The 18,793-nt window shown below is 30.4% G+C and overlaps 1 protein-coding gene across 2 annotated transcripts; it reads right to left on the bottom strand.

Annotated features, from left to right (window-relative positions):
• Positions 1 to 18,629, bottom strand: LOC130900076 (protein patched homolog 1-like). Of its 2 annotated transcripts, XM_057810418.1 has the most exons (15): positions 18,253 to 18,629; positions 13,316 to 13,562; positions 12,356 to 12,429; positions 9,209 to 9,433; positions 5,016 to 5,187; positions 4,084 to 4,178; positions 3,815 to 3,935; positions 3,393 to 3,522; positions 2,883 to 3,049; positions 2,247 to 2,495; positions 1,871 to 2,186; positions 1,177 to 1,319; positions 967 to 1,128; positions 451 to 846; positions 1 to 316 (listed from the first exon to the last, which is right to left on the bottom strand). In XM_057810418.1, exons 1-15 carry the CDS (start codon positions 18,360 to 18,362, stop codon positions 146 to 148), a joined length of 2,778 nt encoding a protein of 925 aa, XP_057666401.1. In that variant the 5' UTR covers positions 18,363 to 18,629; the 3' UTR covers positions 1 to 145. The 2 variants fall into 2 exon arrangements, with proteins under 2 accessions (XP_057666401.1, XP_057666409.1); XM_057810426.1 differs by lacking the exons at positions 13,316 to 13,562; positions 18,253 to 18,629 and adding an exon at positions 12,490 to 12,782.
• Between the last annotated feature and the right edge of the window lie 164 nt (positions 18,630 to 18,793).

Below are 18,793 nucleotides of genomic sequence, written 5' to 3' on the forward strand. Positions count from 1 at the left end.
TAATTGACAAAGATTTATTCAAAACTCAACATATGCAAATAACTATATAGAAAAAAAATTGTGCTAGAAATGTCGCGTATATACGAGGAATTCATTATTAGATTTCCATTAAATATGAAAACAAAAACCCCAAACAATATATTCGTTAATAAACTGAATTTTCATTAATTCGATTATCATTGAGAGGGTCTAATTCCACTACTTGGTGAGGTATCTTCTTATGGCTCGGGTACGGTGCAGGTCCAATAAAACTTAGTATCACAGGTAATAGCACTACACCATGGAAAAGTCCAAATATAATAACGAGGAAAAATATCTAAAAACAAAAAAATATATGTTAGCAAGGTTAATGATTTCAGTTACCATCTAAATATCAATTTATTGTGTATCTAAAGTTGATAGTGTTTGATACACACACAAATATTTATGTTTTCACACTTTTAAACTTACTTTGAAGAAAGATTGAAATGTATATGTCGAAGATAAACTCATCATAGACACTCCAATAAATGTAGATAACCCTCCATACAAAACAGCCGAACCAATCGATGTCACAGACTTAATAACTCTTTCTCTTCTATTACCTTCTGATACTGTCAAGAAAGTATGTCCAACGTGCGTAGCATAATCTACGCACAATCCAATGGCAAGTTCTAATCCAATGCAAGAAACTAGATCAATTGTTACACCCCATCGTTGCATGAAACCACAAACATTCACCATAGTTATGAGGACACAGAAGAAAATTAAACAGCAAATCTGCCAATTTGCTATTAACGGGATTGTGCACAGCATCACACACAAAAGAGCTAATTCTAAATTGCGAGTTACTTCAATGCCAATCAACTAAAAAACAATAATTTCAATTATATCTCCCATATCTACATTTTAGTTAATTATAAATTTTGTTCATCGTGTATCTTTTATTATGTGATCAATCTAATGATACAATTTAACATTGTTTACCTCGTCTGTTATCCACGTTGCGAAAAATTTTGACCAAACAGTTGCAAATTTATCTCCTGTTGTGAAATTCATGTTTTCAGCAATAGTTCTAACTTTATGCATGGCTGAGATCTGGTCACTACTTTGTTCTGATTTGCGGAAAAAGAAATTAATGGTCGAAAGCTAAAATTAAAAAAATTAAAAATAAACCATTACAATTATACATTATACCTTTATCTTTGGCGCTGGTAAACCGCATTCCAAATCTCTTTCGAAAATAAAATTGGCTTGATACTGAGCGTTCCAAGGACTCATTAAAAATTTGGATAGAAATATATCAAATCTATCATCATCCAACGGCTCTACATAAATATCTGTAACAATAATAATTGTACAGTAAATCATTAACATTCAAATATACCTTCATTAATACCGGATACTTAATTAATTTTGTCATCCAATAAGAGATGAAGCCATTAGATTTGTATTTGTGGGATAGAACATAACTTATCTCTAAGTATCCATCCTCTTACTTCAGTAAAAGTGCAGAGAGTTCGAGTAGAGTCAAGACGAAGAATGGACACCTTCTAATAAGAAGGGTTATTAATAAGTGGACTGTTAATAACTCAATAAAGCGACAATTTACGTAACGCCCACATCGCTTTAGTAGTACTACATTTTTAAGAACACGCGTGAAGTTGATGCCTTACAGTATTTTTGTACAAAGAAAAATCTTGAATAGTGAAATTATTAGTTTCAGATAGTGTAGCAGCAAAACAAATTCACGCACCATTGGTGTCAAAATATCTGTTAACGACTGTATTAATAGTATTTTGGTGAATCATAGTAAAAAATGGATATTGGATTTCAGAACAATTATTCAGATAAAAGCTGATAGAATAAAAGTTGAATGATGTGAACGCACCATGTTGATAATTGAATAAAACAAAATCTCGAAATGGATCCACCCAGGAAACAATATTTTCAGTCACGTTCGTCATGCGTTTCAATTCATCGACAGCTTTTTTTATTTTTGGTATTTCTTGGCTGTAATTAACAGCTCCCATGTATAATCCTGCGTCGAAACCTACATGAGGGTAATACATATCTCTTGCAGTAAAAAATTTCCCCAAGTGAGTTTTTTCTGGAATGAACCATTCTGGGTTAAATTTTTGTTCTAATTGCATCGTACTTTGTATACTGAATCCAGCACAAATAATACTTATTGTTATCACAGTTATCTGAAAAATAATTCAAAATGATAAACTTTGAACTGGCAATTAATAAATCCTTTGACTTACCTTTCCTGGTATGGTCAGTATCACATTGGAGTATACTTTGTTAAATATGAGATTTGTAAAATTTATTTGACTGCATTCATTCGGTTTGTAGTTATTGTGTACGATCCAAGGGAAAGCGCCGTTTCTGTTAGCTTCAACTCTTCGTTGATCCAAAACAAAACAGGCAACAAAAAATGTTATGGCAAAGATAAACGTCATAAGTACACCTACGGCCGCATATATGCAAAATGATTCTAAGGATGGTAAAATCTGGAAGAAAATTAGTTTTTTGAAACTTGTTTTATACGAGAGATGATTTTTTTGTTTCAGTTCAGTTTATGTCCTCGGTGGGATTAGTTAGGAATTGCAGTGTCTTGTATTGTGTAATATATTTTAAAAAGCATTCAGTTTATCAACTTCAAACTTTCAAACGGTAGATAGAAATATTAAACGTATTGATTGTGATTATATTTTTCTGCATATAGTACACTGATCTGAAAGATTGTCAAAAGGGTGTTGTACATTATTTGATTGATAATCAATATTGAAAATTATTAAATCTTATTTAAAAATAAAAGACATTTTAGAATGGAATTTATACAGCTCCTGTACATAAAAATATGAGTTGATATACTGAAAAAAAATTTATATACCAACCGTCGAGGAACTAATAATAAAAGCTATCACATCTGTGGTTGAAGTTATTGTTATAGAAACGCCAGCGTGTTTAAGGGTTAGTCCGATTCTTTCTGGTATTGATAATTTCTTTTCCTCCATCGATAATTCTTCCCAACAGGCCATAATCACAAATATATCATCCACACCTAAAACATTTCCAAATATTGTTAGAGTGAAATGTTCACACAGAATAGATACATAAATAGATTAAAATAGCTGTAATCACTATAGATTTCGATTTCAGATGTACATGATTGTGTAATTATTTAAACATGATATCAAAATGCTACAAATGCTTGAGGTCAAATCAAGTAGGGGTTGGAAGTACTACTATTTGTATTAAAATGGATCAGGGAAAGATGTGTTGCAAAGTTTATTATTCTGACAAACAAAATTTAAATAAATTGAATAGTACAGTTTGAAATTCTAGAAAAACCGTTACTCGGTTACTAATTATTAAAAAACTAATATATAAATAATTTTGTTCACCTAGTCCCATGAGTAGAAATGGTAAAGAAGTATGGACTGGTCCATAAGCTACTCCTACAAGAGAACACAATCCAGATCCAACTATAAAAGACATTCCCACAGAAAGTAAACCAATAGAGCCTAAAACAATCTTTATTAAGTGTTATTTTTTTTAGATCGGGAATTTATTGTGGAATTCTGTGTAGCGAAGAGTTTTTATTATCATAAAATAATTCTGATATACTACAACCACTAGACGTGGACTTTTTCCTAGGAAAGAATCTTAAAAGTATCAGTATTGCTGTTAAAAATTGATAAAATAAAATATATTTTTCTTTTACTGTGTTGTCACTAACAAAATGTGCTGTGACTATGTCAAATTTCAAAGAGATCATAGTTTAAAAAATCTTTGCATACAGAATTCCTCTGTTGGATGGACTTACTCTCATTTCAACTAAATTAAATTTTGATATGACCAGTTGAATGTACACGACCATAACTATTACGCCATAAATTATCAAATCCATGTCTTGAAACAAAGAGTCATTGCTTATGTCACCAAAGCTTAAATAATGAAAAGTATATGATTATTTCAGATTATATTAAATAATGTAAATTATTATTAATATAAGTATATTATAATTATTTTGAATCTACAAAGAAGTAATTTAGTTTTTTTATGAAAAAGCATCACTCAATATAAATAACTAACCTTCTACCTGCGTAATAAAAAATTTCGTTGGAATTACTGAAGTTTTCCATCACATTTAAAAACATGCCTTCCCAATCAACAGCTTCTTCTGTTGCCTGAAAATTTTCAATCCATTTAAGTAAATTGGGTAATGATTCAAACAATTCAAACAATAGATGAATGAAATAAAACTATAATTGCTGGTATATACTTTTAGAATTCCCTTGTATCATTTGCTCTAACGACAATGGTAAATTATTCACTAATATTTGATTTTCAGTAATTTATGGTATAAATAAAAAAATCTTCCATCCGATTGTTTATTCATTTGTCTGCTTACTAATTAGGCTAAATATTTATTATGGTAAGTTTATAACATGTTTTTTGTTCAACTTAAGATTCTATCACTCCATGCAGTAATGGTACGATTTTATAGCTATATTATTACCGAATTTAAAATTTATTTCAAAATAAAAAATTCCAATATTTGCATAACTTTGTTAAATTCTAATAGCAACGTTTATAGCTGTTAGATCAACGTTATGTAAATTTTAATCAGAGCTTGAGTAACACCAACTCAAGGTAATAATTTGAATGATACACACCCTACACTATTTCCTATTTTGATGTACAGGTTCCATAAGCTTATTCAAAAATTATTTAACTGGAATAATATAATTGTGTCTGATCTTTGTGGCATAAAATCTGTTTGTGTACTAATATGACTTGAAAAAACCTATATAAAACCTTTATTTCTCATAATTTACTACTTTCAACAACTAGCTATATCGAATATAAGAATCGGAAGAGAAAGCTTAGTGTTTTTTGGAAACTAAGATTCGGCGGAAATTTAAGAACAACCTACAATTAACCTTTATTAACCATTACTTCGGTTTCATACCTTAATTTATAACTTAATTCATATATAAATAAACATTCATCATTTTACATACCCAGTCCCCCGTTCCAGCCATATTTCCAGTTTTATCAACATCTATAGCCGAAAAATTCTTAGTTAAATACCAGTAGTTGTATAAAGCTTGTGCTCTAATTATATGTCCGGTCTCATTTCTTTCCACCATTCCCAACAAGTCTCTGAAGTTTTTAAGATTCCCAAGAAGTTGACTAAAAATTACAAAATTTTATGAAAAAATACATTACATAAGTTTGTTTTAGATGTGTGCCTTAAAGAGTAATCGAGACCATAATTAAAAATGGAGACTATTAAATAAAATCTGCCAGTTTTGGACAGAAATGGGATTTTGGTAATCCAGAATAGTGGAAAATGAAAACTAAAAATCCATCAAATGAGAAATGGAAATTTTTTTACTAAAATCTATCGCTTTCGGTCTGAAATGAGAATCTGGTGATCCAGAAAACTGAAAAATCAAAATTGAGAACCCACGCAAATTAAAAATGGAGACTATTAAATAAAATCTGCCAGGTCTAGACAGAAATGGGAATTTGGTAATCCAGAATAGTGGAAAATGAAAACTAAAAATCCATCACATGAGAAATGGAAATTTTTTACTGAAATCTATCACTCTCGGACTGAAATGAAAATCTGGTGATCCAGAAAAGTGAAAAATTAAAATTGAGAATCCACGCAAATTAAAAATGGAAACTATTAAATAAAATCTGCCAGGTCTAGACAGAAATGGGAATTTGGTAATCCAGAATAGTGGAAAATGAAACTAAAAATCCATCAAATGAGAAATGGAAATTTTTTTACTAAAATCTATCGCTTTCGGTCTGAAATGAGAATCTGGTGATCCAGAAAAGTGAAAAATCAAAATTGAGAACCCACGCAAATTAAAAATGGAGACTATTAAATAAAATCTGCCAGGTCTAGACAGAAATGGGAATTTGGTAATCCAGAATAGTGGAAAATGAAAACTAAAAATCCATCAAATGAGAAATGGAAATTTTTTTACTAAAATCTATCGCTTTCGGTCTGAAATGAGAATCTGGTGATCCAGAAAAGTGAAAAATCAAAATTGAGAACCCACGCAAATTAAAAATGGAGACTATTAAATAAAATCTGCCAGGTCTAGAGAGAAATGGGAATTTGGTATGTTTAGTTATTCTTCGTCCCCTCCAAACAGTGTGATTCAAAAGTTATTAACTTTGGCAACTAGTAATTCATTCAAGAAAGTATGTGGGATAATGGTTAACATTTTTTTCTGTGAACTTATGGGTATTTTTCTAGAACATTCCTCGGTATATTAGCTTCTATGTTCGTGTTGAACTAACTACCAAATTCAAATTTATTTCAAATTCAAACATAATTTTTTTATCAGACATTATGAGTTATTAAGAAAGTCGCTAAACAATGGCATTTATTTGTCCTACATTATTATACTATGTTTTCATTTATCAAAGTTTTGCTAGGGTTTAATATTGCATAAGTCTTCCAATAGTGGGTCGTTGGTTTTGGAACTCGGACGGTCAGTATCATTCGTAGCCACGTTAAAAGCATTTCCTCTTCCTACACACCACAATCATATTTCTGATTCTTTTAAATAATGAATAGTTCTTATTTGCTATATATTAATACTGCTGTAACCAAACTTGTTCTACATTTTGTATGAGGCAGATGTTCATGGTTTAGTATGTTACATGGTCCTTGTATATTATTTTTTCAAAAGATTCAACAAACCTACTTTTATTTATTTTAGATTATCCCGGTTGTACTGTTTTATCAATGACTTTTTGTATTGTGCTTGGTTTAACTACCAATATTATTTTTTGAAAATAAATAAATTCGTGACCCCCGAAAGACAGATAAAATATTTTGATGAAGATTTAAAGAAAAGTCGAAACGAAATTTTATCTTATTAATTAAAAAAACTAATTTTGGAACAGAAAAGACCTAAAATCAAGAAGATTTAGAAACATAAACATCAAAAGGTCTAAGAAATAAGAAATTAAAGAAATATGCATCTAAATGTTCTTGATTTTAGGTCTCTTCTGTTATAAAATAGTTTTTTTGATAGTTGTTAAAAGAAATATAAATTTTGACATTTCGACTTTTCTTCAAGTCTTTATCAAAATATGATATTGACACTGACAATTTGCTTATTTATTTTGATCAATAAATCACCTTAAATTACTTAAATTATTTAGATCTTTTTTATCATTTACAGCTTTTTCGTTCTTATAAATTTGAACCATTTCTAAAAATGTGGAAACCAAAGAAAAAATTAATTTTTCTTATTGGAACAAAGTTGATTTTATCCTTATTTTGATATTCATGATGAAGAATTTTATACATATATGTAATCTATTTTAATTTAATTTTAATCTATCATTAGACAAGTGTAAGTTATTGTTTTTTACTGATGACGTTAAATCCCAGATTATTTAATCTATAATCACATTGTAACAAGCGTTTTTTGTTTAAACTAAACTTGCACAATCAAAACCATTTCTCGTTCACAATGTAAACATAAAACATGTTCAAGTTGCAAGTACTTGAACATTATCAAGTATTGTAGAAAAATTCATGTATCATTACGTGTTGTGATAACAGAAAATGTGTACAATTATCAAACACAATATTGATAAAAAACTAAGGAACAATAAACATCTATAAAGCCTTGGTAAGATTTATAACAATGTATGCAAAGAAAATAACTGCAATGGGCAAAAAAAGATAAATCTGAACGGTGAATGAGAATGGAACAAAGAATTAACACTTAGAATAGGACAAAACATAACACCAGTTTACACATTTTGACTTTTTCTATATTTCCTAAAACAAATGTTTTTAAATGTATCAACCTACCTTCCTTAAACCTAAAAGTTTTAGCAGAAATACTCTATCACGTCACATTTTTTTCTTCAACCAAATACTTTTTTCACCTACCCTACAAGGTGACTCAACTTTAATATTCGTCAATTCTTACTCGACATCCAATATCTTGTTTCAAATTCAATTAAAATGTCGAATAAAAAGTACAAAATTTTGATCGTTTTTATTATTTTTATTATGTTTTGTTGATAGTTTAAATTATTAAAAAAGAGATCACCTAGATCTTTAAGAAGTGCATATATTCATTATTTTCAATTATGAACCAATATATAAAGTGTGAAAGGTTGAAATGGTCAGTTGGTTCACAAATATCATGGAGACAACCTGGAGGCAATCATGAAAATGACTTATTTTTGAGTTATAAAGACAGTGGGATACACTACAAAAATTAAGACAAGTATTGTTTCATTAAATTCTACATTTGAAAGATGTTATATAATTAATAAAGTATGAAGAAGATAAGTATGCAGCATCCTCAGAGTCATCGGTTGGTTATTGGGTTTCCAAGGTGGATTTACCGAATACTCTACTCTTATTTCCTTTGTCTGTCTGTGAGATAGCAGGACAAGAGAGCATTATGTAAGAAAATAAGTATTGTCTATTCGAAACAAGTATACTCCGAACAACGTAAGCTTCAAAAAATTATTCCACCCCCTTTACACATTAAACTGGGGATAAGAAAAACTTTGTGAAGGTAGCGCTATGAATTGTGATGCATTCCTGTATTTGCAAACAATAATTAGAGAAGGAAAAGTAATAGAGGAAATATTTGTTGCGTTCCTTAAAATTATAAAAGATCCTTAGTTTGAATGTCTCTCATATGTGAATGAATAAGTTGGTTGAAAGCCATCCAAAAATGGAAAATAAAAGAGTAAAAATTATGAAAAAATTTCAACACATTTCCTGAACAGGGGAAGCGTGTTCAAACATTTTTGGAGAACGTTATCAGAGATTTTGTGATTAAAATATGCTGGGGATAATTGTCCATAATAAGAGAAACTATAAAAATGAGACCAAAATTTGACATTTTTTAATTATAGTTCATGATAAATTGTTCGAATTAAAAAAAAAAACAAAGTTTTTGTAAAACTTTCAGCTGGGTTATAAAAAGCGTTTAAATTAGTGTAATTGGACACAGTGAAAAACGTGGAATAAAATAGAGAAATCTTGACAATCTTGGTGATTAAACATCATTCTGATTGTGATTATTCTTATGATCATAGTGTGATTGATAATGACATCTTTTATTTTATTATAATACCTTTACTACAAACAGTAAATTGGGATATGAAAAAATCAATAATTTTATATATATAGTAAAAAAAAACTCACTCTGATGATTCTGAGTTGATAGCATTGACAATATCTTGTTTGGTGAGATTCATTATGTCAACTTTCTTGAAATTCCACAAATCTAATATACTTTTCATGTAGCATTCCTTTTTCATGGATTCAATGAAACTGCAGTACAACATGGGATTTAAATCTTTGCTCGGATCCGATTTTGTATTATTCGTATCGAGAAATTTTAAGAGTGTTCTGTCAACTTTTGGAATTCTGGAAAAAAAATGTTTTCAAAAGAAATATTAAATCCCTACGTCTCGAATGAAACCAAATATAAATCATTTGAATGTATTGTTAATTGGGTTTTTCTTTTTCTTTTCTTAGTAAATATCCAAATGAAAGGTATTCAAAGCCCTTCCACTCAACAAACCACCCTCTATCAATTTCCTTCAGAGAATGTTACATGCAAAAAATATTGTTTTTTACAATTTGTTTGTCTTGTCGATCTAATGCATTTTAGAACTAACTACTGTTTATTCAATAATACCAAATTATCTTCAGTTAAAGCTTTCTCTGCCACTGAAGGTTTTCGCATCAAGGGGGTGTCGTACAAACATTTTATAGACGGTTTCACAATGACACAAGGTCATGTTAATTTTTTTATTTCAAGTTGGCTAAAATAACGCGAAAGTAGATAATTTTATAATGGTTCCCGTTCTGGTTGTTCATTATCATTCTGCATATAAAGGTTATCTATGCATTGTACTATGTTTTTCGATAATTCTACTAGTTTTGAAATGAAATATTATGTTTACTATCAGTGTCCATTATTGCATTGCATTTAATCACGTATCCTCAAACATATAAGAAATACTGATTTAAAGTCATCTATTTGTAATATTGTTAGTAACAATGTTTGTATTTAATTTTTTGTAAATTTATAAAGCTTAAAATGTATTAAGTACTACTCTACACCAGTCTTACGTAACTTCAAATAAGTTCCAAGTATAGAGCTCAATATGGGAGACAAGTTATTTATGAAACATAATCAAGAATCTTGTAACGAATAATTAAGATTCTACTAGCTTTTACCCACGGCTTCACTCGCATCGAATCCATTAAATAAGTATCAGAAATCATTGTAATAGAGAAGAACGAACGCTGTAGCTATATTAGAACCTGAGATATGGATCTTTGAATGTAGAAAAATTGCCAAAAACCTACAAAAATCCATAACTCCACATTGAATGTCCGCGCCTAGCTCCTCTCCAACTCAACCGATTTAAGTGTTCAAAAACTCAAAAGAAAGAGGGTGTTTCAGCGAGTGTTCTTAAATCAAAACGAACTCTGTAGCTATATTAGAACCTGAGATATAGATTTTTGAATGTAGAAAAATTGCCAAAAACCTACAAAAATCCATAACTCCACATTGAATGTCCGCGCCTAGCTCCTCTCCAACTTAACCGATTCGAGTGTTCAAAAACTCAAAAGAAAGAAGGTGTTTCAGCGAGTGTTCTTAAAACAAAACGAAGTCTCTATCTTGAATAGAACCTGGGATATAGATCTTTGAATGTAGAAAAATTGCCAAAAACCTACAAAAATCCATAACTCCACATTGAATGTCCGCGCCTAGCTCCTCTCCAACTTAACCGATTCGAGTGTTCAAAAACTCAAAAGAAAGAAGGTGTTTCAGCGAGTGTTCTTAAAACAAAACGAAGTCTCTATCTTGAATAGAACCTGGGATATAGATCTTTGAATGTAGAAAAATTGCCAAAAACCTACAAAAATCCATAACTCCACATTGAATGTCCGCGCCTAGCTCCTCTCCAACTTAACCGATTCGAGTGTTCAAAAACTCGAAAGAAAGAAGGTGTTTCAGCGAGTGTTCTTAAACCAAAACGAAGTCTCTATCTTGAATAGAACCTGAGATATAGATCTTTGAATGTAGAAAAATTGCCAAAAACCTACAAAAATCCATAACTCCACATTGAATGTCCGCGCCTAGCTCCTCTCCAACTCAACCGATTCGAGTGTTCAAAAACTCAAAAGAAAGAAGGTGTTTCAGCGAGTGTTCTTAAAACAAAACGAAGTCTCTATCTTGAATAGAACCTGGGATATAGATCTTTGAATGTAGAAAAATTGCCAAAAACCTACAAAAATCCATAACTCCACATTGAATGTCCGCGCCTAGCTCCTCTCCAACTCAACCGATTCGAGTGTTCAAAAACTCAAAAGAAAGAAGGTGTTTCAGCGAGTGTTCTTAAAACAAAACGAAGTCTCTATCTTGAATAGAACCTGGGATATAGATCTTTGAATGTAGAAAAATTGCCAAAAACCTACAAAAATCCATAACTCCACATTGAATGTCCGCGCCTAGCTCCTCTCCAAATCAACCGATTTAAGTGTTGAAAAACTCAAAAGAAAGAAGGTGTTTCAGCGAGTGTTCTTAAACCAAAACGAAGTCTCTATCTTGAATAGAACCTGAGATATTGAGGATTGAACGTGTGTATTGGGTAGAACGCCAGAACGGACTCGGAATGGAAACCATCAATTTTTTTAATATACAAGATTCCTTTTTCTTGTGTAGATAACAGTTATCGAAAAAAATAATAAAAACTAGTAGAAGTTGAAATTAGAGGGCGGTTTCTTAAGCAAAAAGGGATGAATTATGCTCCTTAGAAACAGGAACTCTTTTTAACTATATTTGAAAGTCTATTAACAGTCTTTACCCAAAATTATTTATTACATATTATAATGTATTGGTAAGTAGTTGATGATTTTTCATTATTCAAGTTCAAAAATAGAATATTAAATTAATTTATGATTTTGTTTTGGAAAAAAATAATAAAAAATGTAATTAGAAGAAATTATATCCAGTGCACCATTTAATAATTGCAATTAACAAGCAATGACGTGGTTCAATGAAACTAATTTCGTGGGAAATATTGAAAGTATTGAAAATTAAACAATTGATAAGGAAATTTTGCTCAAATCGTTCATAACTAGTACCTACTCTTATCAACAGTATTATTACCAGTAAAACAAAAATTCTATTGAAAAATTGAGTAGCTATTGCTGATTTTTATTATTTTTTATAGCATTTTAACAAAGTCAAATCACAAACTCACGATGATAAAAATAAATAATTAATTTTCTGTTTGTAATAATAAAATATATTAATTATGAAATACTTACAAAAAGCATACGTCTTGTAACACTAAGTTTTTAGCGCTATTTGTTTCACGAAGTTCTTGATCCAATTTATATAACTGAAAAAAAAAAAATGATAACGAAAGAAAGGTCATTAATCGCGTTATGCTACTAGTAACTTTTCAATCCTTCGTCTTCTCCTTTGGTGGAACTTAGTGGGGCTTCACTATAACCTTACCCCTTTTTTAAAATCACAAGTGTATTTTTTTATACACGGATATAATCTAATTAAATTCTAGAAAATCAAGCACCTTAATGTACGAGGGTTGGTGCTTAAGTTTTGAGATATTGCAGCACTGATGCGAATATGTCAAATTTGACTTTACCATTATAAAGTTTTACATTTTCAATGGTGCACGTACACAGTTGTACGTGTTGTCATAGGAGTGTTACTTGAGTTGTTTACAGATGATTTTCTATGACTTGGGACGTGGATTAAACCAACAACAGTGTGTCGATCATCTCGCTTCGACTTTTGGTGATGAAACACGATCTCGAGTCGCCGTGTTTCGTTGGTTTTCCGAATTCAATCGCGGTCGTACTTCGTTACAGATTGTGCCAGAAAATGTCGATGCTGTGCGTAAACTGAGATTACAAGATCGTCTTTTAAGACGAACCAAATCCAACAAAAGTTGAATGGTACGCCAGCATTTGTATGCTGGAAGTGTTCGAAAAAATTAGATAAACCAATCGCAGCTCTCTCACACGTCATTTCAAACAAACAACATTTTCGAACAGTCAAAACAAAAAATGCTTCGACAATTGGTTCAAACGCATGCAAAAGTGTATTGATCTTATTTGAGAATATTTTGGAAAACAATAAATCCATATCCAATTATAGCATTTGTTTTTATTTGCCTATCTCAAAATTTAAGTAGCAATGTATATGCGTTGTCGAAGATTTGCCGCAAAATATATTTACGATTGAAATATCGTAATTCTCACCTTCTGTATATAATTAGGCGTCAATACATCTTCGCCCGTAAGCATAACTGCTTCTTCTTGGTATCCAATTTGTAATGATTTCATAAGCCATTCCGAATCGCTTGTAAAAGTAGTTCCAGGAGGAATCCAAAGTTTGAGAGGATTTTTTTCTTGACGGAAACGTAAGAATCCTAGTGCGCTTAATATTACTACAATCCAGCATATTATTATAGTACGTTTCGGATGTGTACCAATTATAACCCCCAAGCTGTAATGAAAACGATAAAATATATTTTTGGCAAACTTTATTTATTTAGTTAATTGAGCTGGACAAAATGAAGTAGGAGCGGATAAACCTTTTGTAAGTCCTGGACCCTTTTATGGAATTTTCTACAATACAATAGAGAAAATACTAGAAAATGAGGTAGATAGGGAGGACGAAACCTCTATCGAAGTACGAGAGACAATGGAACGCCTGGGAGCGAGTGGGATCGATAGATAAGCTGTAAGCACTGATGATCTCCGACATCGCCAAAAAGGAGAAACAATAGATCTATTGGGTCGCAGTGTAAATACCACCCTAAACTATACACATACATAAAATCTTTTTCAGTCCTTAACCTTTTACCACAAGCGCTCTTCCAGTTCTACTAGTTTCCAAAGCCAGCTAATCTTTTCTCAAGCCGTACCTGGTTGATAAACATAACTGTTTTGCACTGACCGGAGCTGGATGTTTAAAAAATCGTTTTTGATATATTACGGGTATATTTTGTTTTTTCTTAGATCGAATCATATACATATAGAAAATTAAACAATGTTTCAAACCTAGACACTGCATCACATGGAACTATCATCTTCGAAATGAATGGAACAATATGGAATATTTCCAACCAGACTGAAATCGTTTTTGTTTATAATTCTGCAGGTGAATCAACAACATAAAATAAGTATAACTATTAGAAAAATAAGCATTTTGTGTGTTATTAACACACAATAACCAGTAAATACGTACAAGTCCAACCTAATCGCCAAGAAAACGTTCTGATTCCAGCGTGACGATACGCGCGAGGCGTGTCAAATTTGAGCCGACAATTCGGCGTACCGGTGTATTTGTATCGTGGAAAAAAAAAACAAAAAGAAAAACATACTATATGTGTGATCAGCGTCGGATTTAGGAAAGGTCTAGGGGGGTCTGAAGCCCCATGCCCCTAATTTATTTTAAAAGCAATATACGAATCCAGTAGCAAAGTACCAAAAATTGTTTACAAATTTAAAATGAAATGGATAAGATTTCAATTTATTTTTACTTCAAACTGATTTTGATTTCTTTAGTGGGCCTCGAGTCAATTTTAGCCCCGGGCCCCACTACTTCTTAATTTAAACCCTGTGTGTGATATAAAGAAAAAAGGAAAGCTTCTCACTTGTGCCATTGTTGCCAAAAACAATGCAAGATCTGTTAATCTTGTTGCTCAGAAATGTGTAATTCCTTTTGTATTTTTATTTGATTTTTATTATTATGGTTTTTATGTCCGAAAATTTAATTCAATTTGATATTATGAGTAAGCATAATTTGATATAGTATTATCATTGTGTTACTAAGGGCTGCTAAATCAACATTATCTGATTTCCAGTGTCAATAGAAAAATATTATGGACAGTCAAAATACTGCACTCGGCACCACACAAAACAAACTATTCAGTTTCTTCAACGACTACAAAGTCCAAAGTCATACTCCACTCAATTGAAATTATATGAAATAATTGTCAACTTATTAAATACATATACTTGTTACATACACTACTAAACTCTGACACGATAGTTTCGTAAATAATATATATTGAAACTTATTGTGTATTTAAGATCTTTCGATAAATTTGTTCATAGTGGTGCTTTAAATAGGTAATTATCTACAACGAAATTTTAAGAGAATAGTGAAATAGGAAAATAGACCAATTTAAATGTACTTCAATGTAATTCAAATAATATCAGTATCATCTCGATTATATAACACTCGTTGATGAGTATCATATTTTGAATAATAAAAAACCGAAGTTTCAATTACATAGTCCAATCAACTCGTTCTTCGCATTAACCGGGTAAAAAGTGTCGTCCAGAATTCGTGAAAACAGTAAAAAGCTGAATTTTTCGTGTTGATCTCAAAAACGACGCGAAATGTCGAAAGTTTCAGATGAAAATTCAACTACAGCCAGGTTTTAGGTCTGGATTGAGTTTATAGATGCAGTGTTTATTCTTAAACAATTCTTTTTGAAAATTGTAGTGTAGTTAGCACATCCCAAAAATAAATAAATAAAAAACATTTCCTTTCCTTATTTTCAAACAAGTCATTAAAAACTTTTCTATCTTTTCGAAAAAGATGAAACATTATTAAGATAATCTTCGGCGCAACAAGTATTTTTTTTAACATTGCAAATATATATTAAAAAAAACTTGGTCAAAGTTGATTGTAGACCTTTTGATAAGTTGTGACTGTTGACCACAACGTTCAGTATTTCGATGTAGAGATCTATAACTTTCATTTGAAATTTTTTATAAATCTCACGTCGTTTTCTAGATCAACAAAAATTTCACAATTTTTACGACTTTCCGGAATATTTCATATAGCCGATCCGAAGTTCCCGAGACCAAAGAACATTTATGGCAACTGTCAGCTTTCGAGGTAATTTTTCAATTTCCGAGCCATAAATATGAAATTGTCAATTTGTAAATACTGAGTTCAATAATCTGAAACACTCTTTCAAACACGTCAACATCTTACATCTTACCGTTGCTTGTCCTAAACGTGTAAAAAAGTGTAATTAAAATTTTGTAAAAACAATTTATATTGGATAATTCTTAACCTCTTCACAAATTAATACGTAACGCCTTTTGTGTCTACGAGATAGGCGATAATGACCTCTCATTCAAGTATGGTTAGACAACTGATATCAAGTTTCTGTTTACAATGTCCTCACCAGATTACTACGTTGTTTATTCGTCATTTATAAGTTTGCTCTTTTAGATGAATGATGAGATTGCCCTATACTACTACACACCCGGCCTTTTGTGACCTTGAAATACACTACACAGTACCGTATTCTATTAAAATTCATCACAAAACGAAGTTTCTTTATTCTGAATATAAGCTATTTTGCTAGAAGTTTGCTCATCAAGTGCTCGTACGTTAGAGAGTAAATTAGCGAATTTAAAAAGCATCAATAAAAAAAAGAAAGGAAACTCATGGTTTTACAGGACGATAACGAACTATCTCAGATAATCAAATAAATATTAAAAGAATCGGTATAGTATATATATAACTAAGTAATAATAAGGTTTCACACGTTAGTGTTGCTTTCGATAAGCGTATATATATATATATATATATATATATATATATATATATATATATATATATATATACAGTTGAGTCAATAAAATCCTTGAAATTTGAACACTGAACATAATTAATAATTTGATATCAAACTAGCATTTTTTAAATCTACACCAATTAGTCACTAATTACTATTGGTCAAACTTGTATTAAGTAATTTGTCTTATGATTTTTAATTGGATGTTAGAGAGATGTTAATGTCATTAACAAAAAAGAGTTGAAGGTCATATAATAAACAAACAACGTATCGACAAAATACAGTGTAGTCATAAAAAACTCGATTGTGAAAAACCAGAATAACTGAAGTACACTTTATATTAAATATATTTTTCTTCAAGATTATCAACAAAAAAACACAGGAGTATAATTTAAATATATAATCATATATTATGGGACAAATTTTCAAGTAAAGCACAGATAATGGAAATAGGTAGATTTTAGATTAATATCGGGACTATCGGAGATACGTGGACCACGTCTCACACGAGGGGTCTTTATTATCTTTAATCAGAAATAATGGAATGTTTTTATATTTATGCTATCATTGATCTAATAGATCTGTGGAACTAAATCGACTGAGAGCAGTAAATATTTGGAACACTCGATATTATCTGTAATCTAAATTATTTAAATGTTTTGTCAAACTTCATATTTGAATTCATGAAAAAATGATGAGAAATATTTTGGAATTGTTCTAATAACAAATCTATTTTTATATTTTTCAGATAGATCTTTATAATAATATATAAATCGATTAATAAATGCGTAAACATGTTTATAAAAATTTTTCACAATATTTATAGAAGATAAGGCTTCTACTACTTCCTTTTTCGTGTCTGAACCCGAATACCCCAATGTAATTGTAAGGTAATTAATTTAAAGGCGACTACATTGACAAACTAACAATTTAGAATGTTCCAAGTTCATTTTAAAATAACTGGTAGATGATTTTATAAAATGACCAATAATTGACTTAATAACCAAATGTCCTAATTATATAATTTTAGTCGCGATGTTGTTTGATAATCGTTTGAGGAAGCTGATATGAATATGTTGGGAAAAATGCCTCTACATATAAAAAATTAGTTAGAGGACGGAACATTTCTATTTACTACAATAGAGTTCTGGTATCAGCACCAAATAGTTTAAGATATAATTATCTTGGTTGGTTGGTGAAATAAGATGAATGTTTTTTGGAATAAATCGATTAACTGGAGCAGAATTTTGAAAAAAAAATCTCTCAATAATTAGGAACAACTTTTTGTTTGTATACAACCAAAGAAAAAGTTAAACATTCTGGGGAAGTTGTATAACTCCAAAGGATATATGTAAAATAAAATAGCATAGAGAATTCAATTTTTATGGAGGTAGTTTAAGGAAGTAGTTCCTCAAACGTCAAGTCTTAACGTTAGGAATAATATACTTCAAAAAGGCAAGTAAACATTAAGTGAAATTGGAATTAACAAATTGTGAAAAATTATTTGTAGTCAGCCTCTGTTATGGCCATTAAAATAGATCAATATCCAGCACACAACATTGTAACGAAAAATAACTAACCTAGGTTACTTACTTGTAAAAAAAATTTTCAGTACGAGTTACAATACAGTAGGTACATTTGTGATAAAAATAAGTACATTTTGTTTCACGTTTTTTTTTGCCAAAATCTTGTCTCTCTGTCATGTTGCACGTATTATATTTTCTACATCTTCCTACACAAAGCACTGTATTTCTTTATTATATATAAAATTAGTTATTCACAATGGATCAAATTTTTTATCATCCACTGCGAATTTTATATTTTATAACTTTTATTCTAGTGAACGTCGTTATATGTATAACGTTGGACGAATCGTTCTAAATTGAATAAGACTGGATCGACTGCGTTGGCCTGGTTTTTATAACCACCACAAATCATGACTCGGTTCGATGCTCACATGCAGAGGCTGAAGTTTAATTTTTTTTATTTCAACCGTGTTTTTATAGGGTAATCCATTCGTAATAGGACAAAGAACAATCAAAGTATCCTATTGTCAAAAAGGGTTCAGTAAAATACAAAAATATCGGGAAGAATATAAATTGAGGGAATTTTCTAAAACAGAATTAAAATTTTG

Source organism: Diorhabda carinulata, chromosome 1 (assembly GCF_026250575.1).
Source record: "Diorhabda carinulata isolate Delta chromosome 1, icDioCari1.1, whole genome shotgun sequence".
In the NCBI taxonomy this organism is placed as follows: Eukaryota; Metazoa; Arthropoda; class Insecta; order Coleoptera; family Chrysomelidae; genus Diorhabda; species Diorhabda carinulata.

Bases quoted from the DNA above. Each gene is read 5' to 3' on its own strand.
- LOC130900076 (XM_057810418.1), bottom strand. From the start codon at position 18,362: ATGACAGAGAGACAAGATTTTGGCAAAAAAAAACGTGAAACAAAATGT. The intron at 3,523-3,814 runs GTAAGTCCATCC...CACTTAATAAAG, and splicing joins TTAATTTAGTTGAAATGAGA to ATTGTTTTAGGCTCTATTGG. The intron at 2,187-2,246 runs GTAAGTCAAAGG...ATTATTTTTCAG, and splicing joins TACTGACCATACCAGGAAAG to ATAACTGTGATAACAATAAG.